Here is a 24,581-nt window from a genome sequence, read left to right on the forward strand (position 1 = left end):
TTCAGTGAGCAGTGAAGAGAGCATGTCACTAATGTGATGCAGGATATTCTTCTATGTGTTACAGAACTAATCTTGGCATCATCTTAATAAAAACCTTTGTTTAAAAGGACATAAAGTAAAGAGTTAAGAGCTGTGCATAGTTTGGAGAGGATCAGTAATAAAAAATGCTGGTTGCACCTTATCAGGTAGAGAAGAACCCAGATGAAATTGAAAGAGATTGAGATTTGGGCTATCTTCCCATCTCCCCTTCTAGACATTAGACTCCCCTCTCCATCCCCATCCTGCACTGCTCAGACATCAGCTTCAAACTTGCCTTTTCTCAAAAACAAACCAACCCCCCCCCATGAAAATCACCTTCCATTCACTAAGAACTTTGTTCAAGAAGAAAACACTTTAGCCAAATTTATAGTAAGATTTAACTAGCTAGGAACAATTGAATGTTACCATCCCTGAGGGCACCATGTTAATACTTAAATAGGAAATGAACTGCACCTTCCCAGTGGATTTCAGGCACTGGGAAGTGGTAGGCGTTATGGTTGGCTGTTTAAGGCAGGAGAGCTTGCGTTATTCCTGAGACCACGGCATGTTGGCCAGAGCTCTTCAGGTTGGCCGAACATGCAAGCTTCCTGTAGTTCACATCATCTTTGTTTCTTGCTGCTTTTATCTTAGTACTGTGTTTGTTTTCCATTTCCAGTTCCCCTGTCATTTCACTGTTCTTTAGACCAATCGAAATGCTTCATCCTTTGCTCTGAGCATGGCCAGACTGGCATGTGTTTTTCATCTTCCTTAACTGCCTTCTTCCACCAGCATACTATCGTGTAACTTCTATCCCATCCCTAAATCTTTTTTTAAGTATCACACCTCCCAAATCCACCTGCTTGAAAGTATCAAATTCTGCCTCTATTCCGAAGCTTTGATTATTGAGACTGAAGTTCAGAGCCTTCCCCATAGCTTCCTTATCTGGAATCGATCCCCGTAAGCCCAGGGGAGGGAGCGGAGAACTTACCGAGAGTCTGGTTGTTAGACACGTTCAGAAGGCAATGGGTGTGTCTTTCTGCATTTCTTTCTCTACCAAGCCTCACAAAGTATAGTTGGCATTTTTTCTTCTTAGAGTGATTACATTAGATACTGGAAGCTGGGACTTTACATTGCTGTTTTAAAGTATTGCTTGATGTAAAGCAATTCCTATAGCTTTTCTTGGGCTTACGTTATGCTGATGAAGCTAAAACTACTTGTTAATTTGATTGGTTCAGTAAAAAAATCTACCATCAGGCAGCATGGCTAAATGAACTCTGGTCAAAGAAGTCCAAATAGCTCAAATGAAAAACTCTTATAAAAATGGTCAGTCTGCCCACCTGTGATTCTTCAGAATTTTTGTTTCTTCTGTCATGCCAATGATATATTTTAAAGGTTTCCTATCCTTGGATGCATGGATTTTTTAAATGCCAAAAAGCTATGATCATACTCTACTTTGTCCAAAAGGTAAAGGTTTTGCCTGTTTGATTCTAACGAAATCAAATTCATGACAAGTTTCCAAATTTCTTTCCCAATGAGGAGGAGTCATCTCTGATGTGTTTAGGAATGCTATACAACTGATATTACACTTAATTTTCCTCCTACTCCTTTGAATGAGCTTTTGTTTTGAAAAATCAAAATGCCATCTTAGCATTCTAAAGAGGGCTAGTGGTGCCAGCTCACCACTCTCCAACGGCGCCTTTTTATTTATTTTTTTTCCGCTCTTGGTCTTATTTTCAAGTAGAACCAATGCTGATGCCTAAGTGCCGTGGATCTCTCTCCTGCTACTTGCTGTCATTGGCATGAGAGTGCCTCAAAGCTGTACCCATCTCTGGCCCCATGCCTTAGGACCCTTTGGTAAAGTGGGGTAAAATATGTACAGTCTTGACGTGTGCCTCTCCGCTTTTTCCCCCAGCCCAACTTGCCATAGACAGCCCTGATCAGCGCTAGCATCCTTTTTCTTTAAATTTTTAGTTTTGTCCACACCTTTTTTTAAAGCCTGGTTGTGCCAAGACACCGAATGCTGGGTAACAGATTGTTAACTGGTATCTTTATCTGGTTTAACCAGCTATGTTAACCAGTACGTTTAGGAAGGGATCAGCTATCCTTCAGGACACAGAAGGAATGATCTTAGGTTTTGCCACCATTTTCTCTGGTGGAGGGAGCTGGTTGGGAAGAGGGTACATGCCAGCCTCTCCTGGAGGGGCGTTCAGCCTGGACTCCCATCGCTCTCGCACGTAAGGAATCCAGAGATTGCCAGCCGATGTGTCACGGCTGTATTTAATACATGGGACAGAGCATGCAAATAACTATTTGGACATGTGCCCACCTGTATTGTAACTTAATTGCTAGCTGGTTAAAATAGAGTCTTTAATTCTGGCAAACAAATATTGAGTATCTCATGTACAGGAATTTATATTATGTACTGTGGTGGAGATAAACAACAATAGAGCATTGTCCCAGTTTTTAAGAAGCTTATCATCTAGTTGTCTAAACCAGTGAGTTTAGAAAGTATTTTAAAAGTGTGATGTTCTAGAGATATCCTTAAAGGAAATTATAATTCACGTGAGTTTCTGCTATTGTTGCTGTGATGAAACACTTCTCTTTATGAGGTCACTATACCACAAGTCCCGTTAACAGCTCACCCACCACCTCCCACCCTCAGTTCTGAAGAGCTGTATTCCAGGTAGTTGGTGCACAGAGTTATGAATTGATCTCCAACACGGGAAAAGCTAATATGATTTAGGATGAAAGGCACGGTGTAAATGCTTGAGATGTTGTTTATTACTGTTCTCATACACTTTATTATTTTAAATTGTGCATCCTTTAAAGTAGATTATTTGTTCGCCACAGTCTCCATTATATCTAAGCAAAGCATTCACAGAAATTTCTAAAACCTTTTCATTTCTCTCTGTAGGTTGTTGTTTCGTAACATTTTATACAAGAAAAGCTGCACTTGAGGCCCAGAATGCACTGCACAATATTAAAACTTTACCTGGGGTGAGTCGGTTTACTTTTGTACCAAAATCACTTTATTGCTTGAAAATGGTCCTTTCAACTGAAGGCTCTAGTGATGGGCTCTTGGTGCCAAAAATGACTTTGGTCCTTTGAGGAGTGTGTGCTGACCCCTCCGTTCCTCTGCAGCGGCCAAACCAGCTGGCTGGCCCCATAAAGAAGCATTGGCATTAATGCTGACGGAAAAAGCTCTCAATAGTGTGTCCCCTGGTTAGAAAATCAGAGTGACCCCACTGGGCCACAGCGGCTGCCAAAGAGTATTGGGTGGGCTAAGATTTTAAAAGGGAAAAAAGAAACCCAACACACACAAGAGAAGCAAATGGAAAAGGAAAAGCTTTTACTCACCAGGAGCCCCTTTTCAAATTTCGTCTTTAGATTTTTCTTTTTCTTTTGAAAGGACAAAATGTACCCTGTACAGCCATAATATTAAACCTCCTAATGGCTTCTAAACAGTCAATGGTGGTTAACAAAGTCAATGTTTTAATGCCCAATTTGTGGCTTCATGTTGATAGAGAACAGAAAATACAAAGCTTGTCCTTTTTTTCCATTTCCTTCCCAGTAATATTTGATGAGTACAATTCACTAGAAACGAACTGATTTATATATAGCTACTTCATCAGAATACATGTCTGGAGTTTTGTGGCAATTTTTATATAGTGCATGCTACTGTAAATTTCCCTAATGCTTTTTGGATATTTTCCCCATTGACACAAAAATCAATGACAAGTTAATTTAATATCATAATGATGTACATTGGTTATATGAAGGGCCTGTGGTAAGCAGTGCAGTGGTAATGATTTTATTGAAACCTGGTTCGATGATAATAAGAGAAAGATAACATAATGTCCATAATGTTTTTAGAATATAATTCTAACTTTGTGTCATTTAGCTGTCTCTGTAGATGTAGACACACATATGCATTTTGTCCCCCAGTACCCCCAGAAAAGAGAGCACTTGTTTAATTCACTTTAGAGCCATTGAAAACTTTATAATATTTGCAGTGGCAAGCTACTCAACAAAAGGTTATCAAAATATTAGCTTCTTAATCACTCAAAAGTAATAAATTAGGAGCCTTGGTCTTGAATCACACCACTTTGGTTTTCCCCTTTTCATGATAGCAAATCAAAGAGAAAGCTGGCAAAGCACATGTGTGGTATGAGGCTTCTCCCTCCCGGTTTAATTTAACTACTTCTCCCTGAAACTTAGGAAGAGAATTTTAGTAAGGCAGTTTTTAGTAGGTCTGAGAGACTTCTAAAAGAAAAGTCGTGTTTCAGCTTCATTTTCTGTATAAATCTGATTTTTTTTATAATGTAAATTCTGTGAGTTTGTAGTGTGTAGGTCATATTATCAAATGGCACAACCAAATCCCTTCTATATGTATTTAAAAAAAATACTTGAAATGATAAATGGTTGTTTAGCATTTAGGGCATATTGGTGACAAATCACATCCTATTTTAAACTAATGCAAAGCTTGATTACTTTGAATTTGTCTCCAATAAAAGCACAGCTCCAAACATGCCATCTTTATATGTGAAGATGCTCTCAAGAAACCCAGAGTTAATACGATGACTGAGCCATGTTGAGAAACATTCAAGTGACTGATGAGCATACTTCTGTTTGGGACATCTTCCTTTGACCCTTTTCTTAGCAAACAAATAGCATCTTCTGTATTAAAAAACAAAAACAAAAAACAGTCACATATGTCTGTCTCTTCTCCTTAAAAATCCTGCATACAGAAGTCAGGAGTGGTGAATTTGGAGACCCCTTATTAAGGACAATGACTTGGGGTCTGGAAAAGATGTTTGTGGATTATTTTTGGTTTTCCTTTTATCTAGTTCAGTTTCATATGCCCAATTACTTGAAGCGGCTTAAATGAACATTTTGAGACGTCAGGTCTGATTTGTAGACTTGGTAGCCTCCACCACGCGCACACTGCCGCTGCACTCGCCATTTCCAATTAGGTAAATAGGAACAGAGTTCCACGTCTTGCATTTATGTATAGCTTCATCCGATAAATATCACCCTTAAACAGCTACAGGAAAAACATGAAAGTGGTTTCCTTTCAGCTGTGAGCTTTTGGTGGACAGGAAGAAATGGGGCCAGACATAAAAGATTAATGCGTATTCTTGGGGAAAAAATATTACAGGATGCCTTGCTGTTTGATTACAAGCCTTGGAATTAGTCAACATTTCCATAATTCTAAACCAATATACACCTGTTTCCCCACTGTGATGCAAGGCACAACTTAATTTAACAGAATCCCTGCTGAGCTCGGCCTCTCATTAAATACCAAGTGAGTTCGGTAATTTAAAGTTGTACCACTACTCTTTTTACTGGTTGCCTTCATATTATGAAATTAATAAGAAATTAATGGTGCACTTTGCCATATGCCTTTAATATCTCTCTGAATAAAAATAAAAGGAATAAAGGAAAAAAATGCATCACCAGGTGACACTTTAAAGCTTTCCTGCTTGTAATCATTTTCCTGCGGATAAAATCCATTAAAAAGGCACTTGCTGCCTTTTTTTTTTTTTTTTTTTTTTTTTTTTTTTAAGTGTCCAAAACATTCAATTTTAAACAAGATCAAAGAGTGCTGGGTGTTTGTGATTCTTGGTTTGTTTGGTTTTTTTCCTATTTTCTTTTGCTGTTGGTGCTTTGTATCATATGGAACTTTATCAGGCAACCAAAATTAGATTTAGGAACCATCTTTCTTTCCTTCTTGAGAGAAACAAAGAACTTGGCTAGTATGGGAGAGGAAAAAAAGCCAACAGGACTATGGGTCATGCAGCGGACTGTGTCTGTGCTTACATTTCTGTATGAAGACACTCTTCCTCTCATGTCATGTGTGGATTGTAGACCCTTTACATGGAGGGTACCAGGCATGGGGTCGAGGATCTGGGCCATACTCGTTGGTGCAAAGTCACTAAGGACCCATTTCTTAAGCCTGTCTCTTGCCGTGGGACTGAGAAAGGTACTGGGTCTTACATCCTCTGAAATGCTCAACATGAATCCTAGAAACAGAATATTAAAAATACAGGAGGTACATTGGACAGCTCAACCCCGAGAGCAAAGGATGAGAGTCTGGGGTTTGTTTCCCTGGTTTGATCATGTTATCTTTTACAAATGGCAGCTTGAAGAAGTGTAAGCAACAGATCAAATGCTAGATACAGTACTTTATTTATGACTGGCATTTTATTAGATTAATTAATGATTATCAGGTGCCTTCTGTGTACTAAGGGGACTAAGTTATTCTGATATCACACACACACACTCTCACATTCCCTCTTGAATTCCCTAGTGAGTTATGCTCTTATAGCCCGAAGAGCATACTGTGATTATGTCTACACAGGCAGGGCTACTTGATGAGCCATTGAGTTTGGTGCAAAATTGTGAGAGACTGACTCTTTCCACAGCTGAGCCATTTGTGTTTTTAGACAAATTTTGGTTGCCTCTGCTTTAACAGTACAGAAGTTGGCTTAGGGATCGCTTCCTTTGTTGAGGGTTTCTGGTAGAATCATTCAATAGAAATGTCATATCTGCCATTGTATTTCCCAGAGATAAATCTTTGGAAAGGCAACTTGCAAGGTTCACTTTGTTTTCACTGACCTAATTTAGCTTAATTTAAAAAACTAAAATGAAGACCTTAATTGAGGCACAGAACAACTACCACGATCAATAATCAGATATGAGGGCCAAATATCCCTGTGCCAGGGACAGCACTGTGCCTGTGTCATGCTTTTTTCGAGGTCTTAACACATATTGTCTCTAGCAATAAAGCGTTTTGATTGAAAATCTACAGCAGTATCATTAGAGCATTCACTGTATAAATTAATTTAATTAAGGATGTAATAACAGAGAGGAATACAGTTTTGAGAAAGCTCTTAAATTTTAACAGCAAGAAGGAATCGGTGGAATCTAAATGTCTTGTAAAATATTAATTGCAAATTTCTTCCAGACATTTTCTCTGAATATGCCTTATTCCGTTCCTTTTTAGAACCACCACCAGTTTTATTAAATGCAGTTTATATTAAGGAGTTATTGCCCTAAGAGAACCTTTGTTTGGAGCACTCCATTTTGGCAGTGGCATACTGAAAGATGTTTTATAGTAACACAGGCAGTGTGAGCATGGACTCCACATAGATTTGAGATATAAAAACAAATGAACCTGATCCAGTGGGAAACAGCTGTAAATACAATGGCCTCTTGGGACAAGTGTGTTCACCCACACAAAGTGAGTGAACCCCTTCCTGGCTTGCCCTGGAAGAGATAATGTACCTGTGCAGTAGGCACTTTCCTTCCAGGCGGTTTTTAACGCAGCTCTCCACAGAATAGTCCCCCGTGTCCTTTAACAGTGGAATGCTAGGATTTAATATCCTTTCAGTAGGACAGCTTGGTTCTCACTGGGACTAAGTGCAGTTTGTCCATTGTAATGCATTTTAAGGTGGTCATTTTCTTTGAACCACCTCCTCTAATTATTAATATGTGTTTAATGCCTTTGTTCTCAGAGTCACGATGGTTATTATTTTACCATTATCATTACTTCTGTCATAAAATCTCTAAAACCTCATGTCATCATTATCATGGAAATTTCCCCCCAAAGCATCCCATTTGAATCAAAGCCAAAGTAGGTCAAACTGGAGAAAATGTTTTCTCTATGCATTTTATTTAAAATTGTTATGAAAAACAGCAAGAATTTCTATTTCTACAAACAGGTTTGAGTCCTCAAAATCATGGACCATGTGGAACATTCCTATACTCATAGGAATTCAATGTTTATTGAATTTTTATTGTTTGCCAGGCACTGTTCTAGGTACATAGGATACACAATCAGCCATGCTATTTGTAACAGAATCACAAAAAAACAAAGGTCAGCCACTGTGCCTATACATGCTTAATGTTTAATAAAAAGCTCTGGGATACTTAATGCCAGAATGGGTTATTTTTATAAAATATTTCCAGTGGAGTCAAATTTTATTCCACAAATGATAATTCTTCCCACAAGTATTTCAGATGCTCCAAAATATAAGATGGGTATGAATTTGTCATTATATGTATGTATAATGATATTATTTGTTTCATTACACGTATCTATATACATAGTTATGTAAAGCTCCAAATACCTACAGATAAATTAACACACACATCTACATGTGGGTATCAGTTGAGTCATATAAATACAGGAAGATTTAGCTTAAAATCGCATTTTTCTATTTGGCCTGCCAACATACCCTCAATTACTATGTAGCCATCTTTCTTTCTGGGTTTAGTCTCTGTGAAGTGCCTCAGTTTCTCAGTATAACTCTTATGTTTGTTTGTTTGTTTCTGCTTCAAATCAGAATCATGACTAATTTCAGTACATGTGCATAGTTCTTGAGAACTACCATTTTCTTGATGATAATCCTGCCTTCCACCTACTTATCAGAAGAATGAGATAACGTTATGTAAGGCTTTCCAAGGCCCTGAAGAAAGATGCTTATAAAACATTGTTTCTCTGTGATAGTTTCTGTAGGTTTGAACTCTCCTTCAGTAACAACCCAACATATAAAATGCCTTTTCTCTGGAATGTACCATTCAGGACATGCATTTGGTGTACATTCTTCAGATTTACCTTTGCAGAATTTGGTCTTGGTTGAAATATTTGGCCCCATAATACTCCCCCAAAGCAACGAGTCCCCTGCTGCCTGGGTTGTTTTAATATAACATTTAAGTCCCAGAAGAATACAAGCTAAACAAAAAGTAAGCCTTTCTTTAAGATGACTTTTGAAAGGACTGGGATGGAGAGTGCCATGTGTGGCAACAGAGGAGCTCCTTGAGGGGTGTAGAAGCCCCTGCCTACCCCGGAGGCCAAAGCCGTGTGACGAAGAAGCAACCGCAAATGGAACTTAGCCAGGTGGCAGGATTGTTGGCCAACTAGAGCATCAGGTGAGACCCCAGAGAGAAAGTTGGAAAATGGAACAAATCTTTGGCCCAGTGGTTCCTAGTCTTCAGGCCCAGGGCCCAGAGACCTGGGAAAGTATATTTTAACACTTGATAAAAGTCCATTGGAAATTGTCTGTTTCAACCATGATAAAGTTGTATGTGCCACCTGATTAGAGGGTGCTTTTGCTTTGAGCTAATAGCCAGTCAGTTCAATGACTTTGAATGGCAGTTATATATGTATATCTCTGATCAACTAATTAAAAATCTAGTTACTTTTAAAATACGGACTACTGAATGCAAGGACACCCATAGGAGAAAATTAACAAGAGGGGGTCCTTGATGGTGAAAAGTTGAAAATGACTGAGCCAGGCAGCCCAGCCAGCACAGGGTTAAAGCAAGGAGCAGCCACACCACTTGTTGGAAACAGAACTCAATGTTTTATTTTGCAAACAGCAGAGTCTCAACTACACACCTAATCAGTAGGACTTTCATGAGGGTTTACAAGAGCATGCATGCAAAGTGGCCTGGCACAGGTGCCTGGCCAGATGTGCAAAATCACCAAGTCATTGTTTGAGGAATATTGGTATCTCATTGTTGTGTGAGGATATGGTATGATGGCACAGTGGCAAAATGAAGTAATAGTTGATTTCAGAGACAGTCATTCCTTCATGACATCTCAAGTTTAGATAGGGAATATTAAGTTCACATGTATGGACCTCAGTTCCCAAGAGGTTGATAAGATTTCACAAGAAGATGGTGGAAGGAAAAAAATTTCATGAACATGTTAAAGGCCTGCGTGCAATTGCAGAGGAACGGGTTGTGACAGTCAAATGGAAGGGGGAAAGGTTTGATATTCCAGTTGGAAAATTGTCCACATTCTGTCTCTACAGTATATGGTCTCCATGAGAACTCATCACCCCAAAATATGAACTGTTGTACTGGAAAGAACTTGAACCTTTCCCAGGTGGGCTTGGCACAGCTCAAGAGCATCCAGTTGAAATGGGCCGGTCAGCTCAGGGTCTCAAGCTCTAGGCCACAAAAAAGGACAGGAGGTCCACAAATGACATCATTTCATTATCACATTGATGAGATACTATAGGACTTTAACTCTTCTTATATCAATTAGCCTGTGGCAAAATAGGTTTTGTTATATGTTGTTGCACTTAAAGTCACAGAACCTGTTAATGACATTGAGTACAGACTTGCTGTATGTGACATGAGCCCCAGGGTTCTTCCCCACCCACGGAGAAATAGAGAGCTGGGGGAAGGGAGACATGATCAGAGGGAGTCTAGACCCACCCCTGGGCCAGATCTGGTTAAGTACAAGGGGAGCATACTGGCCACTAGCAAGGAGAGAAGCAGGGAAGGCAGACCAAGTATCCTTTGTTTGCCTTAGCTATAGACTGTCACTGCAAACAGGTGCTCAGGAAGTCCCACTAGTATTGACATAAGCTATTAACTTAATTTTGATAATAAAGCCATATTTGAGGACCATGTCATTACTGCTGTCACCACCCACAAGACACAAGATGAAAGGATAAACAATAAACAGTACCTGAGGCAGAGTACAGAAAGGGACACTGTGACAAATGTTCTCGTACTGACTCCTGACTGACACTACGTGCCACCAGTGCTCGAAACACATATTGTGCTGAAATTCCCTCCTCCATAAGTACTTAGAAATGCTTCAAAGCCCATCCTTTCTTCATCTGCAAATCAAAGTGGTTGGACTAAGTAATGCTTAGAGTCCTTTTCAGTGTTACAGAACTGTTCTTCACCTTCCATACGCTGCCTACAGGAATGTCCCATTTAAGGTTTTAAAAATCTAGATAGATAGCTTGAGGTAGACAGATAGATATGTAGGTAGATAGGTAGGTATGTAGGTACATCAGTAGATAGATTTACATGATTTTACTTGCTTAAAGTATTAGTCACTTCAGAGTCCTTTGTATAGACAAAGCTGAACCATTAAAGGTCTGGTTGTCTTCTTTTTTGAGAATCTCCAGGCATCTGCTTCCCTCTTCTCTCTAGTTGAGAACCAACAGGGAGCTTAGCACTCATCATTTTTCCAGCAGGGCACAGAGAAAGGAAAAGGAAGGCAGTGAACTCTTAACAAGTCAGTCTGGTTTCTTGCTTACAGCCTTGGTTTGACAAGTAAGGGTGTTTAACCTAATGAGGTTTAAGGATTATTTATGGCTTTCTTTTATCTCTGATTCCTGTCCCCAGTTCCCATGAGTAAGTGAGTTGCCTGTGTTTGTGGTCGGCTTTGTGGTGCTGTTTGTTACCCCTTCTAAAAATATTTCAGGTGATGTATTGATAGCGTTCACCTTTTTATACTGAGGACACTGAGGTGCCAGCAGATTAAATTAACTTCTCTGCCCTCCACCGGCAAAGCAGTAACAGAACTAGAATTAGAAGTCACAGCTGCTGACACTCCCCAATAGCCTGGCCTCCTGACGGCAGATTTTGGCATGACATTCACCACATCTTAGGGAGTGGGGAGCATGACTCAGGAGGTCAGCGCAGCACAATAAGAATGACTAAAATGTGACTGTTGATTGCCCGCTTATCAGGCACTATATGCAGGCCCTAGGACTGTATTACTTGGAATTGCCACAACTCCGTGAGGCAGAGAAAACAAGTGACTTGTCCAGGGTTACCCAGCTGGTAACTGAGTTGCTAAACAATCAGGGTTAAACCAGCATCTCTGGCCTCTGATATATAGGTCCTGTCCACTCGCTGTTCATGAGACAAGAGGCTCGCAGGTCCTAGATCCTTCCCACCCCACTGTTTCAGGGCACCTCCAGCAGGAAGTGCCCCCTTGGTATTTCCATTGCTTCACTGATAACCTCAGAACAACCATGTTTGATTCCTTTGGCTCTGTCCTAAAACAAATCCAAATCCTCAGCTACTGCTCATGGTGTCACTGCTACAACTAATGGTGTCCCCTGGTGAGCTCACCGAGTGGCAGAGCCTCCGGCCCTGGTGCTTTGCTAAGTACACCTTCCTAGAAGTCAGCAGGGGCCTTCCTCAAGAGTCAGGCCTGATACATGAGCACAGGCACTGTGGCGTGCACTCTGCCTGAGATGAGATGCCACGCTCTCTTGCACAGGCAGAGATCACAGAAAACGCTGGGTAGGTGAGGCATTCCGGACAAGGTGACCAACACCAAGCTCTGTGAGAGTGAGCTCCAAATCCAAGACTGTCCTTACTGTAAGTGGACCTGCTTTGCAAAAATAATATAAATGCAGCACCTTTCTTCAGAGGAGTGTAGCTTTTCCAATATCATCTCATTAACATTCATGTTATTAGGGTGCTTTTCTTTATCTGCATCCACAGGCTTTCGGTCCCAATCCACAACCTGCATTCTAATGTCCTGGCTCCAGCCAGCTGGCCTCCACCCCCCTCTCAGCTCTTGTCCAAAGGGGAAGGGCAGATGGGGGCTGGGCTCACGAGCCCTATTATTTGCCACCCGGAGCACGAAATAGCAGGACCACAAGCTGTGGGTGTGGACTATGGGAGTAAAGTCTGTGTGGCCATCTAAGTGCCTAAATCCTCTGCTTCTAAAGACAGGGGACCAAACTCTCCACCGCAAACAGGGGCCCTAAGAAATCTGCAGTAACTGCACACAGGATAGTGCACAGTCCCCTCAGCAGCCCCACTGAGCAGCAACACCGAGGGCAAGGGGACCGGCTCCATGCGGTCCAGAGAGCTCAAGTGTTCCTTCTCTCTGTCCCCAACCAGCCATCTGCTCTGCTCTCCCTTTTTGTCCAGAAGCAAGTTAGGATCAAAGGATGAAGTACTGACTAAGATACTAGGGCTAGTGATGTGGTTACTTCTGTCTAGTCATCAAATTGTGATTTCTGTGTCAATGTGAATGCAAATAAGTGGACGTGTTGTGGAGGCTTGAACTTAGGTAGTCTCTGCCACTGTCTTGGTTGTGGGAGCAAGGAGCTAGGATCCCGTGTGACCTTTAGTTAAGACATGGGGTCGGACCAGGGATGTGTGGTCTCCAGGCCACCACTTCCTCCATTCTTGTTCTCCATCCAGGACAGGAAGGACCAACTGAGAGTGACTAGATTCCCTTGAAACTCACTTAACCCCTGGAAGATTAAACTAAGTGACTGTGAGACAACAGAGTATATTTTAGTGATTAAACTCAGTGTTTTATTTTACTGGTCCACATATATTAAAGTTTCTTCAGAAAAACATGTATTTACATACAAACCAGAAAAGTGTGCCAGAAGTTTTGTATTAAGTGATATATTGGGTCCAGTACAGTAGATGAATTGTCAGCAAGTCATAGGGATTAGGAAACAGAGAATTAATTGCTGTCATTGCTTGTTAAATTCCGGGTATAAAGTCAGAACAGTAGTTATAGAATCCAGAAGAAGTATGTTTCTAGCACATTTTGGTTTTATAAATGTTTTATCTACATGATATTTCTCAGTGGCTTTCAGACTTTAGATAATTTTAGCCAATAACAATAAATGTTCAATTAAAAAATAATAGTAATAGTTAACGTTTATTGAGTCCTTACTATGTCTTGAGCACAGTGCCAAGTGCTTCATATACCCCTGACCTCATATAAATAATAATATACTAAGAAAATAACAAACCAGTAAATAATATTTTTTCCACTCTGGTTGTCGTTTCAACTAGAATTCAGTCATTCTACACCCAAGAGTTAGTCTCTGTGACTATTAGAGTAAATCTTTTGGCTAGTAATTGCCTACCTTCAACTAGATACAAGTATAATGTAGAAGAGAGCTGTCAGCTAATTCATGCTACCTTCACCCTGTCATCCTAATCCATTGCTAATATCTTATGATTTACTGATATTTGTAAGCTATCATTTAAGTGGGAAGAGGAACTTTAGCTGAGATTTTGATGCATTCTCTTACATTTCTTCTGCAGCTTATGGCAGCCTTGACTATTATCACAACCCCTAAAAAAAATTTTAGATCTCACAAGCACCACCAGGTCGCTTATTAGAGAATCTCAATCACTAAGTCACCAAATCACTTTTGAATCCAAGTTGCCCGTGTGTAAAACCTCTGGAGGTCATTAACACAAACCAAATGTCATCGGTACAGAAAATAAAAGAGTCACAAGCCTGTGCAGTCCTGTGACTAATTTCAGTAGGTTTCTATTTATTTGAATGTTTTTCTCTGGCTCAGTAGAGGAAGAGAGGGTATGTGGAGGAGAATAGACCAGATCTCATTATAGATCATGGACTAAAGAAGCTAAAGTGTTTTTATAAATGATACTGTCCAGCCCCCTTTCTTCGTAGGTGAAGAGACTGACAGCCAGAAAGGTGAGGTAACAGGCTGCGTGTCACGCAGCCACTTCACGGTGGAGCTGGAAACAAAAGCTCATGTCTCCTCACTCTGAGCCTGTTGCTCTTTTTGAGAAATCATGCCCCCACGATTTTTCTACAAGACTATGCCAAACACGTTGTTTTTAAAGAATCTGAGATTCATAGTGCAAATGCCAGTCTGTCCATGCCAGTCTGATGAGAGGGCAGTTAAACAAGGTGATCTCTTTTCTCATTTCCGTTCTCTGAGAAAGATCCAGAGAGACAGTACTAGTATTGATCCTGGCCATTTACCTAAAATGATGTATGAACTAAATGAATTTGTAAGGAAATAGGTGAAGAAAAGGAAAGCGGTCCTAATAGTTAATCAAGCCCATTTGCATCTACAGCTAGAGCAGTGATTCTCAGTTCTACACAATAGACTCACTGGGAAGCTCCTGAAAGTAAACATGCCCACTCCACTCCTCAGGCAAATGAAACAAGACTCTTCTGAGGTGGGAACCTGGCATCAGTAGTTTTAAAGTTCCCCAGGTGATGGCAGTGGTCAGGCAACTTGGAGAACCACTGTTGGGAGAATGAATTTTCATCAGCCCCGAGGGTTAGGAGGTGGAGGTTGCCTGTTTCCTTCTCCTGCTCTTCACTTGGACATATGGAAGTGCTCTGACCTGCCTATTATCCACCCACAAGCACAGCATAGCCTTGCTGCTTAAAATGTGTCATAAATGCTGACTCTCAGGCTCTGCTCAGACCTGCTCTGAAACCAGATCCCTGGGAGATGCATGTGCACAGTCAAGTTTGAGAAGCACTGTTCTGTAGAAACAGACCTCACCAGTGTTGTTTTCCGGGGAATCTGTCACAGTTCACTTTAAGACAGGACTGAATACATTAGCGTACATACTTCTGGTAACCATCAGATTGATGGGCACTCTCATCTGAGTGCTCAAGTGGGCAGATGAGGAGGTCTCTTGTTCAACTGCATCTTGGTACAGGCAACTGTACTTTTCCATCCCATCAGCACACTGAGACCTGATGGAAAATCTCACATGAATGAGACTTACGTAGAATTAATACGTCCCGGTCTGTAAGAGGGTGAACTGAGTTGGTGCTATTTTAAGCACGATTTTTCTGGCCAGCGTAAGCTCATTCTAAGCAAGGGGAGCAATTTTCTGTCACAAAGAGTTAATCTGTGATGTTTGGCAGCCCAGCAGCCCGTCCCACCTTGCCGAAACAACAGAAGCGTGGGGTCCCTGCTGCTTCATCATTCCTGGACTTGAAATTCCTTACCGGGAAAGCAAAGCCTTTATCCCCTTGCTCTTGATATCCACAGCTTGAGAGACTTTTGCTGACAAATAAAATTTTTAACTACAGCATGAATGCGAGGGTAGAATATCCTATCTTTTAATAAGGGGTGCTTTATGCATGTATGTTTTTGCAATTTGGGAAGCTTCAAAGGAATGTCATCTGGCCCGCATAGTTGTGAGGTACCCCCTGAGTGTGTTCTTGTTTTTAATCCTTACTTCTTGTGGATCTGAGACATTTTTCACATTTTGGGGTTATTCCTAATCACCTGAAGTACAACAGACATCCTAAATAGCACGCTGGAAGCACAGAGTCATTTGTTGCCACACAAAATAAAACTTGTCATGGCCATTAATTGTCGATAAGTCCCAGCTTTGCTCATCAGACCAGCATCAAAGCACCAGGTGCAACCTGTTGACCAAATGAGAAGCAGAAATGAACAGAGGAGCTGGACGGACCAGGAAGGGAAGCAGGGGCAGGACAACAGGTCATCTGTACCCAGAGAGAGTACGACTGCTGTGCAACACCTGCTGGCGGTGTGTGAGACCAGAACAGAAAAGGGGACCCAGAAGGAGCCCATGAAATGGAAGAGGAAAACTAGCAGGCCTTATTCCGGCGAACACACACCTTGTGTTGATTTTGCTTATCACCCCCCGATGACTAAGTCTTGAAATTCTTGTCACCTGGGTGTGTATACAGTTGACACCTTTCATGCTCACAGTCCTCTACCCATTTTTATACTTCAGTATCTGATTCGAGCTGAATTAATAGGATTGGGGTTAAAAAGTAGCTTCTGCCTCTTAACTGTGCATTTTTGGAGATTGATATATTCTGTTTTCTCATATGTGCTCACTGGGCCTCTGAGTCACATGGGTTAAGTCCTCTCACCCTTGGTCTTGGAAAGAAATAGAAGACTGTAACTCACAGGGCAACAGGATCCAGTGGTAACTCGGCACATCAGCTCATTAGTGAAAACGAGTTTTAGCCTTTCAAACCTGTTGACTAACCATGAAGTCTCCCTGTCACTTGGAGAAGAGGGAAAGAGCCAGGATAAGGATGTTTCCATCCATGTGGCAATCTTCGGTCACACCTCTTGAGAGGTGCCTTGATGACGCTGGCTCAGTAGATGTGCCACACTGAGGACACACCCTTGTGTCTCTGTAACTTGCCTCAGAGGCATTCATGGGTGGGAAAAGGAGAATGGAAGAACACTTTGCATAGAAGTCAGGGACCTCAAGGGTGGCAGCTCTCCCAAAGTCAATTGTGCCAAGTGCCCGGTTTCCAAAATAGCATCCCAGAATCTCAAAGGAACCTTGACCTTCAGTTTCTGACCGCATTTGGTGGGATAGATATTGTAGTTCAGATTCTTTGGGTGTGTTCACAGGCATTTTATCTTGACTCCCTTCCCTATACATCATGTACTTTTCAAGTTCATAGTAATGCAGATATTAAAATCTATAGTGGTAACTTGAAAATGCTTTACTGGAAAAGGGAAAATCTAGCTTAGAATGTAACAGAATTCTTGATAATGAAAGAGTAAATACTCCAGCTGGCTAGGCCCAAGACTGATCTATGAAAGGGAAGCTTGGAACATTGGAAAACTAGATCAGAGCAGAGCTAAGTGTGTAAGAGAATGTATAAAACATCTCAAACTATGGGCCTTCCCAGTGCCTTCATTACAACAATGAAGAGAAATTATTAACAACATACTTTATCCCAATAGAAAGGAATCTGATGGTGTTCATACAGGTGGTAAGCAAAGAACCAGGCCTTAAACATGGATGTGCCTCAGGGTTTTGCTCACCCCTTCCTTTTCAGGCTGTGTGATCTCCTCAGGTCTCCATCATTTGTTCTTGTGGATTCCAGTAGGCTGCGGACCCCCAAGTCTTGATATTGAAATCAGACTTTCCTGCTAAGCCCCAAACCTAGGTGTCCATCTCTGTTATTGGAAGTTTCATCCAGATGGTCCATAGGAAATTCCAGCACTTCAGTCTTCTTCCCACCACAGACCAGGCCCTCTGTGGGTATTACTGGTCTGGGTGATGGGCAGTCCCACCAAGACAGAAAGCTGAAATCATCCTCGTCTCCTCGGCCATTACCTCCCCTTCCATAGCCTGTCCCTAGTCAGCGAGGAGAGCCTGTGCTCCACCTTAGTAGCATGTCTAGAATTCTGGACTTACCAGTTGCTATCACAGCTAATAAAAGCACAGAAGGGATTAGGGGACTTGTGAAGTTATCTGTATAATAACTGCACTCCAGGTGCTTTCCTGAATGGAAGAGGATGGCTGGAGTCACAGTCAGGACACTGGAAGTTACACATGACCCTCAGCATATACGAGCGTAGGTGAGCACTGTTGTGTTGGGTCTTAGGGCAGAAATAGATGCAGCTGCCGAGTCTTAAGAGTGAGATCTGAACTCCATATTATGCCACCTCCTTTTTCTCCAGCTTCTATGGCCCTCTTGCTACCACACTGTATTCCAGCCCTGGGACATCATGCAAGTGCTGCTTCACCCGTCCTGGCAGGCAGAATTAGTATGCTTCCATTGTCATTAGCTGTAGCGTGTGCTGAAATTCCTCCTGCCACCTGCTGTATCGTATTCCCCCTGATTGTTTACATCTCAGCCTTTTCCACGTGAAACTCCAAACTCCTTGAGGAGAGGGAACGTTCCGAGAGCCAGCATCATCATTCCATAGCTGCTACCTAGCAAATGCCTGTTGAGTAAATGAACTCTCAAGAGTAGTTTATTCATAGACAGCCTTTCAATACAAAAAAATCTCAAGGGTTCTTCAGAAACTGGTGGAGCAGAAGTGGGGGTTGGGAGGGTGGTCTCAACACTTTCATTCCATCGAAATCCTTTTGCTAAGGTAGCCCCCCTGCTCTACAAAGTAGAAGCACAAGGTGGGACATGAGCGTGTGTAGCCACAAGACATTTTTTCTCCAATTGTAATCCTTAAATGAATTAAAATAAGTTTATCATTATATATTACTTTACTGTGTACTTTCACATATATATGTGATTCAAGCCTAACAACCTTGAAAAGAATCATTTTCTGATATGATCCTTGCTCTCAGAAATGGTATGAGTTATGAGGCTTAAAGAAAAGAAGTCAGCTGGCCTGACTGTATGTACTTGCAATTGACAAAGCCAGGATTCTAACCCAGACCTTGTGGTTCTAACTGTGATGTTCTTTCCATTACAAAACAAATACAAAACAGCTCCAGTTCCCTAAGGCCTCATTCAGTACTTCACGCCCAGAGATGTGGGAGGCCATAGAAGTAAATTTGTTGCTGTAGGTCAAGTGCTGTCAATGGAGGGTCCTGACTTATTTCCTTAATATAAAATTTCTCCCATCTTTGTGTCCCATGGATCCCCTTCCTAAATTCACCTTTGCCATTTATTTGAAGGCCCAAGCCTTGAATTTGAGCTTCAGAAGGCTGAGCTTCAGGATAAGGATATTTATAGAAGACTCAAACCGTCATAATTTCCCTAAGCTCTGCCAGCACTGGTTTCCAACGTTGGTGAGCAATCTCTTACATTAGAGTAAAAGGTGGAAATCAAAATGAGACGGTGAAATTAAGATTAAACTCATAAAGAGTTAGCAACACTGGAGGAGTGATCTTCATTTGGCAAAATACCAACCAAAGTTTAGTACTGCTGCTTAAGATGAGATGAATAAATATAGCTGCTAAAAACAATATCAGATGTCTTGCTCAGATGTTTAATAGATTTGCATTTTAAACATGGGTAATATGAAATAGCCTAAAGGCTTTTCTTTTTTCAAACTTGCCATCTATTTTTAGTAGGGAATTTTTTTTTCAGCCCGCCTCATTTGTTTTTAAAAACAGAGAGAGAGATTTAATCATTTTTGCTTCAACATGATTAAGAAAGGAATATTACACTAGTTATCTACTTTTATTCATTTAGTACAAATCCCAAAGGCCATGGGATAGTTAAATAAATAAATGGGAAAAGACTGCTGGGTGAGGTATGGTATTTATTTGTCTGTTGTAAACGAAGTTGTCATTCCTAAGCCAATCAGATCATGCATTTTTTATGAAAGGTTGCAACTTGCAGAGAGATGGAAATGTTAGACACTAATTAATAAACGTGGCTGGCAAAGCAACTAAGCTCAGGACTCAGAAGCCAAGCTGTGGAAGAATCATTAGAATACAAAATTCATTGGGGCTTTTCTGTTGATTTGATGAAATGCCTTACATCCTGTCAAAAGGTTCAAGGCAAAACACAGCTGGCTTACGTTTTCCAAGTTAGTTTTGAACCAGAGATTGTAAAGATTTGCTTGTGAGAGGGGTGTTCTTGTGGTGAGTTTAGTTTGCCTTAACTTGAAAGGAAACTGGAGATTACTGGATGAAGCATAACTAATCTTTGCAGAGCATTGAAGCTGCTAAGGTGGGCAGAAGGGTGCCTTGTGCTGCACAGGCAATGCCCATCTGTGGGTTTAGAGGGTCGCACTGTTTTGTCGAGTTAATGTTTCATTTAAATTGTACAACTTGTGAGTAGTGCAGATGAATTACTGGAAAGCTGTCCAAACCTCACAAAGGAGATAGCCTTTGGGGGCTTTTTATGAGTCGTGTGAAAAGAAGATAATGCAGTTCCATTGCTATGCAAGATATGAGGGTGCACCATATGAAATTGTCACTATTCAACCACTTTTAATCTACAAATGTGGCACTTCCACTTGATTCAAGCTAATAACTTGACATATAGGTGTTTCTTTATAACCAGCATACAGCGGTTGCATTGGCAAAGGAAATGCTGGGTTTACATGCATGAGAAGTATGCCTTTCTGTGGGTGAGCAGATGGCCGGAGTTCCAGTAATAGGAACTAGAATGGAAGAGAAATATAGAGCCTGAAAAGGTAATTTGGGGTCAAAGCATGGAGTTCCCTGAAAGACAGGCCAAGGAGCTAGAATTTAATTTGGCAGATAATTGCAAGTTTTTGAGCAGGGGAGAGAAATGATTAGACCTGAGGCTTAGACAGATTAAAAAGGCAGCAGTGTATCAGATGGTTTGGGGGTGAGGACCGGGGCTGGTAAGGAGGCCATTGCAGGAATCTGAGTGAGCAGCAATGAAGAGCTAAGGAGGGTAGCAGCAGTGAAAAATAGAAAAGAGTATAGAAGAAAAAGAAATTTAATGGAGATAGCTCTAAATTGAGAGTTCTAAGAGGAAGAAAAGTAAGCCAAGGCAGGACCAAGCCTGAGTGTTACAGGAGGGGTCTGGGAATGCAGACCCAGCAACTGCTCCCATCCCAGATGTGATACCCGGAAGCCCCGCATACTTCCAGGGAGTGACTGAAATGCACGTGCAACCTGAATGTTTCACTGTCCAAGGGTGTTTCCTGTGGAAGTGAGGCAGGGGCATGGCTGAAAAAAGTCTAAGGAAAGAAAATTCCAGGAAGCTGTACCAGGGGTTGTCAGTACTGAGTCAAGCCCTGGGAAGAAGGCAGAGATCCAGGGGAAGAGAAAGCGCCCAGTTTGGCTAAGACCCGAATAGCAGGACCAGTTAAACAAAAGGGTCGTTGCCATACCAGGAAGGATAACAGCGTGGTACGGTGCCATCCACTCACCAGCATGCAGGGCTTGAGGCTCGGTTCATCCCAATCACTGGGCATTGAGGACTGGGTAACAGTGAATGAATGACCCCAAAGCAGCTGGTGTTGGGGGATGGAGCCACCAAGAGCCTGGTAGGCTGGGTGCTCGTTTATTCTAAGGCCACGTGAACACTGAGCCCAGTGATGATCATTATGGGAAGAGACCAATGTCAAGAGGACAATTTATTTTTAAACCAGACTCATTTGTCTTAAAATATGACATTATACTAAATTTGTGGCCTGTAGGATCATAGTATTGGCCAGGCCTGACATTATTATGTCCGTGTGATTTTGCATGGCTCAGTGAGGCAGCATGTCTAATTTAGCATCTGTGTAACATCTGGAAGGATGACTCTTGGAGCATCCATCATTGGTTTTAGGAGACAGTTCCACAATCAAAAAGAAATCATGGTTATAAAGGATATCTGTCTATTCCTACTTAGTGAAAAGGGCAAAAGTATTACCTTTCTCTTCATTTTGTCTCATTAATCAGAAGTGATTGTGATCTCCCACCTGTCACCCAGAATTATCATGTGGTCCTCTGCTGTTACAGTATTTCCACAGCAGCATGGTGCTGCTGCACACCTTTTCTTATAATGAGGCTTTCTATTTATCTTCGCTTCCAAAATTGTCTTAAACCCTCCAGCTTTTTGTCATTAAAACATACAGCTGTAAACAGAGTATTCTAGACAAACCTAAGTACAGTATTCTAGTTTTAACTATTTTTGCATTGTTCTTCACCAAATTTATTTGGGAGCTCAACTGACAGGATGAATTATTTATTATATCCCAAAGATGCAGTGACAGAGAGGGAATAGCTGCAGTGTTTATCAAAAAACCGCTTTCTGCTCACAATAACATTGCTAAACACAGGAACAATACCATCTCCTGAAATAACAACTAATTAGGTACCCAGTCTGACTAGAGGGTTAAAAAGTGTCATAGATTTACCTCTCTAAATAATACACTATAATAGTCCCAAGAAAAATTAAAGTAAGAGAGGATTAGCATTCTTCTCGAACAGCAATGCTTCTAAAAGCATATGTTCGCACTTAGTTATAAGTTATTTTTCATTCACATCCCATGCCTCCTAGTTTGATCCTATTCATATTTCTTCTCATTTTAAGAATAAATGAAGCAAGATAGAAGCCTGTGTTATTATTTAGTATGAAAACAAAGAACCTAATCATAGCTGATGAGTATAATAAATGCCGGCTGTACCTACCCCCTCTTGTCTGTATGTGTTTTGTCTACAGAAGGTAACACAGGCTGGGTAACTGGGATGCCAACCTGCAGATGGGGTTGCGGAATGTTCTCGGACAGCTGATTAGAGTCATCTGTCAGAAATGATGACTTAATCACCGTGACAGACTCCAAATTTCCTCACAGAATTCTACCCAGAGTAATCTAATTTTCCTATAACATTTTTTTTTATTTTATTCTTTGCCAGGACTAAATGGGTTCACTGCTTGTTTCTTCCCCTCTGCTCCACCCCATGATTGTTACAAAATATGAACAGGTAGAGTAATTCCAGCTAGAAGAGGCTTCCTTGGAGGCTGATAAGCCAAAAGCATATAGACACTGAGGTTCTATAGGGTTTTCTTCTTCACTGGATTATTAGTGTTTATGAAGAAAGCTGGGAGTTGACCAATACTAGCTGTTTACTTCTCAGATGACCAAGAAAGGCCATTCCTTCCAGTATAGTCTTTTAGCTTTCAAATGGGACCTTTTCCTTTTTCCCTCTGGGAAACTCTTCCACTAAATAAAATAATAACGATAATGATAACCTTATCGAACACTTAAGTACACTACCCATGCTTTAAGCTCCTCATTTATTTTCACTATAGTTTTTCCCCCTAGTTGTGATTTGCTACAGGAAGAGAAAGTATAACATCTATTTCTTTGTCGTTGTCACACCCAAATACCCTTTCTTTCCTTGGCTTAGGTCACTTTTACAAAAATACATGTCAGCAAATGTTGGTTGAAAGTGTTCTCTGCACCCACCATGTTAACAGAGTTTGTGGCGGTGCACAAAAGAGCACCCTGGACTAGCCTTGTGACCCAAAGTGTAGCTGGCCCCATGCACTCCGCTCCCACCAAAGAATTCGGATCTTCAGAGGACAACTAGGCATTCAGATATCTCCAGGATTCCCAAAGTAGTATTCAAATAAATTGGCATTGTATAATCTAGTTGTTAACATAAAACCAAGGATCAGGGCCGCCTTATGTAAATGCTGGCTTAATCAACACTGAGCGGTCCACACTGATCAATTCTGAAGATTCCAATGTACTTTTTACACTATCAGTATATGAAGAAACCACAAAATGCAGGATCTGTTCATGTCAGCTATTAGTTTTCTCTCTCATGATAGTTGATAAGCTACTCTTGTTCATCATCGATTTCTTCTCTCACCAGCATAGGTATACGACATCTCAGAGAGCTTGGACTCTCCCTGCCTCTTCCTTGGCTCCTCATATGTACTTGTGTCAGGGTGAGCGTGAGAATTAAGTTAGTTAACATACGTAAGGAACCTGCAACAGTGCTTGGCACAGGAAAATTGAGAGTGGAAGGGAAGATGTAGCTCCGTTTTCACAAAATTACCTAAATTCTACACTTAACAGGTATAGCCATGAGCTCAAAATCTGATTTTGTCCCAGTGATAAAAACTGGTTCAAAGACATTATTTTTGTCATCTGTATTCTTGCAGAGGCATCTATTCTATTCTATTTTGGCAAGTTTATCATCCTATTACCACTTTAAAAATCAGAAAAATTCTTAAGTTCTTACTTAACACTAGTAAGTCAACACTCCTAAAGATACTTTTGTTTCTCCCACTCTTTCTCTGGAAGAGCATCATATAACAGTGACTGAAGGAGCAAAGTTTCCTACCTAGAGAGTTGGGGAAGCCCAGACAGCTCTGGAGCACCTTCCTATGATAGCAGATCCCTTGACAATACACACAGTCATTTGGGGGATGCTGGGCCTCCAGTTGATAGCAATTCTTTTGAAACTTACCTCTGCTATTTATAAAACATTTTAAAGAAAAATTCAGAAACTACAGATGCTCTTGGTATCCCCTAGCCTGTGTACAACAAGATACAAGTATTCTGCATGAGTCATACGTGTGTTGTCATGGACTGAAAGAAAAATTTCGGTTTGTCTTGATGGCTGGAATCTTCATTTTCTCAGGAAGTGCATAGCTCTTCTGTGAATTCTCCTCTTTCTCTCCCTTCTTGGTATCCCTTTAAATATTTTATAGGCAGTAAGCGTATAATATGTACTATCACAGCTACTCGCTCAAGAGGTCAGGATAGGTTTAATAATGAGATGTGTAACAGTGACTCTGTAAAACCCATTTCAGGTTAAAAATGGCATGTTTTATTGAATCTCATGTTAAAGGTGGT

General features: G+C 41.1%; 1 protein-coding gene across 9 annotated transcripts in view; it reads left to right on the forward strand.

The window, feature by feature from the left end:
* The window catches only part of CELF2 (CUGBP Elav-like family member 2), a 402,001-nt gene that overhangs the window by 294,984 nt on the left and 82,436 nt on the right, over window positions 1-24,581 (forward strand). For all 9 annotated transcript variants that reach the window (XM_090266503.1, XM_090266497.1, XM_090266496.1 and 6 more), the window contains exon 3: window positions 2,933-3,015. In XM_090266503.1, the coding sequence (XP_090122629.1) occupies window positions 2,933-3,015 (83 nt within the window). The remainder of the gene's footprint in view (window positions 1-2,932; window positions 3,016-24,581) is intronic.

This window comes from Furipterus horrens, unplaced genomic scaffold, assembly GCF_987537825.1.
Source record: "Furipterus horrens unplaced genomic scaffold, mFurHor1.1.pri manual_scaffold_2, whole genome shotgun sequence".
NCBI lineage: Eukaryota > Metazoa > Chordata > Mammalia > Chiroptera > Furipteridae > Furipterus > Furipterus horrens.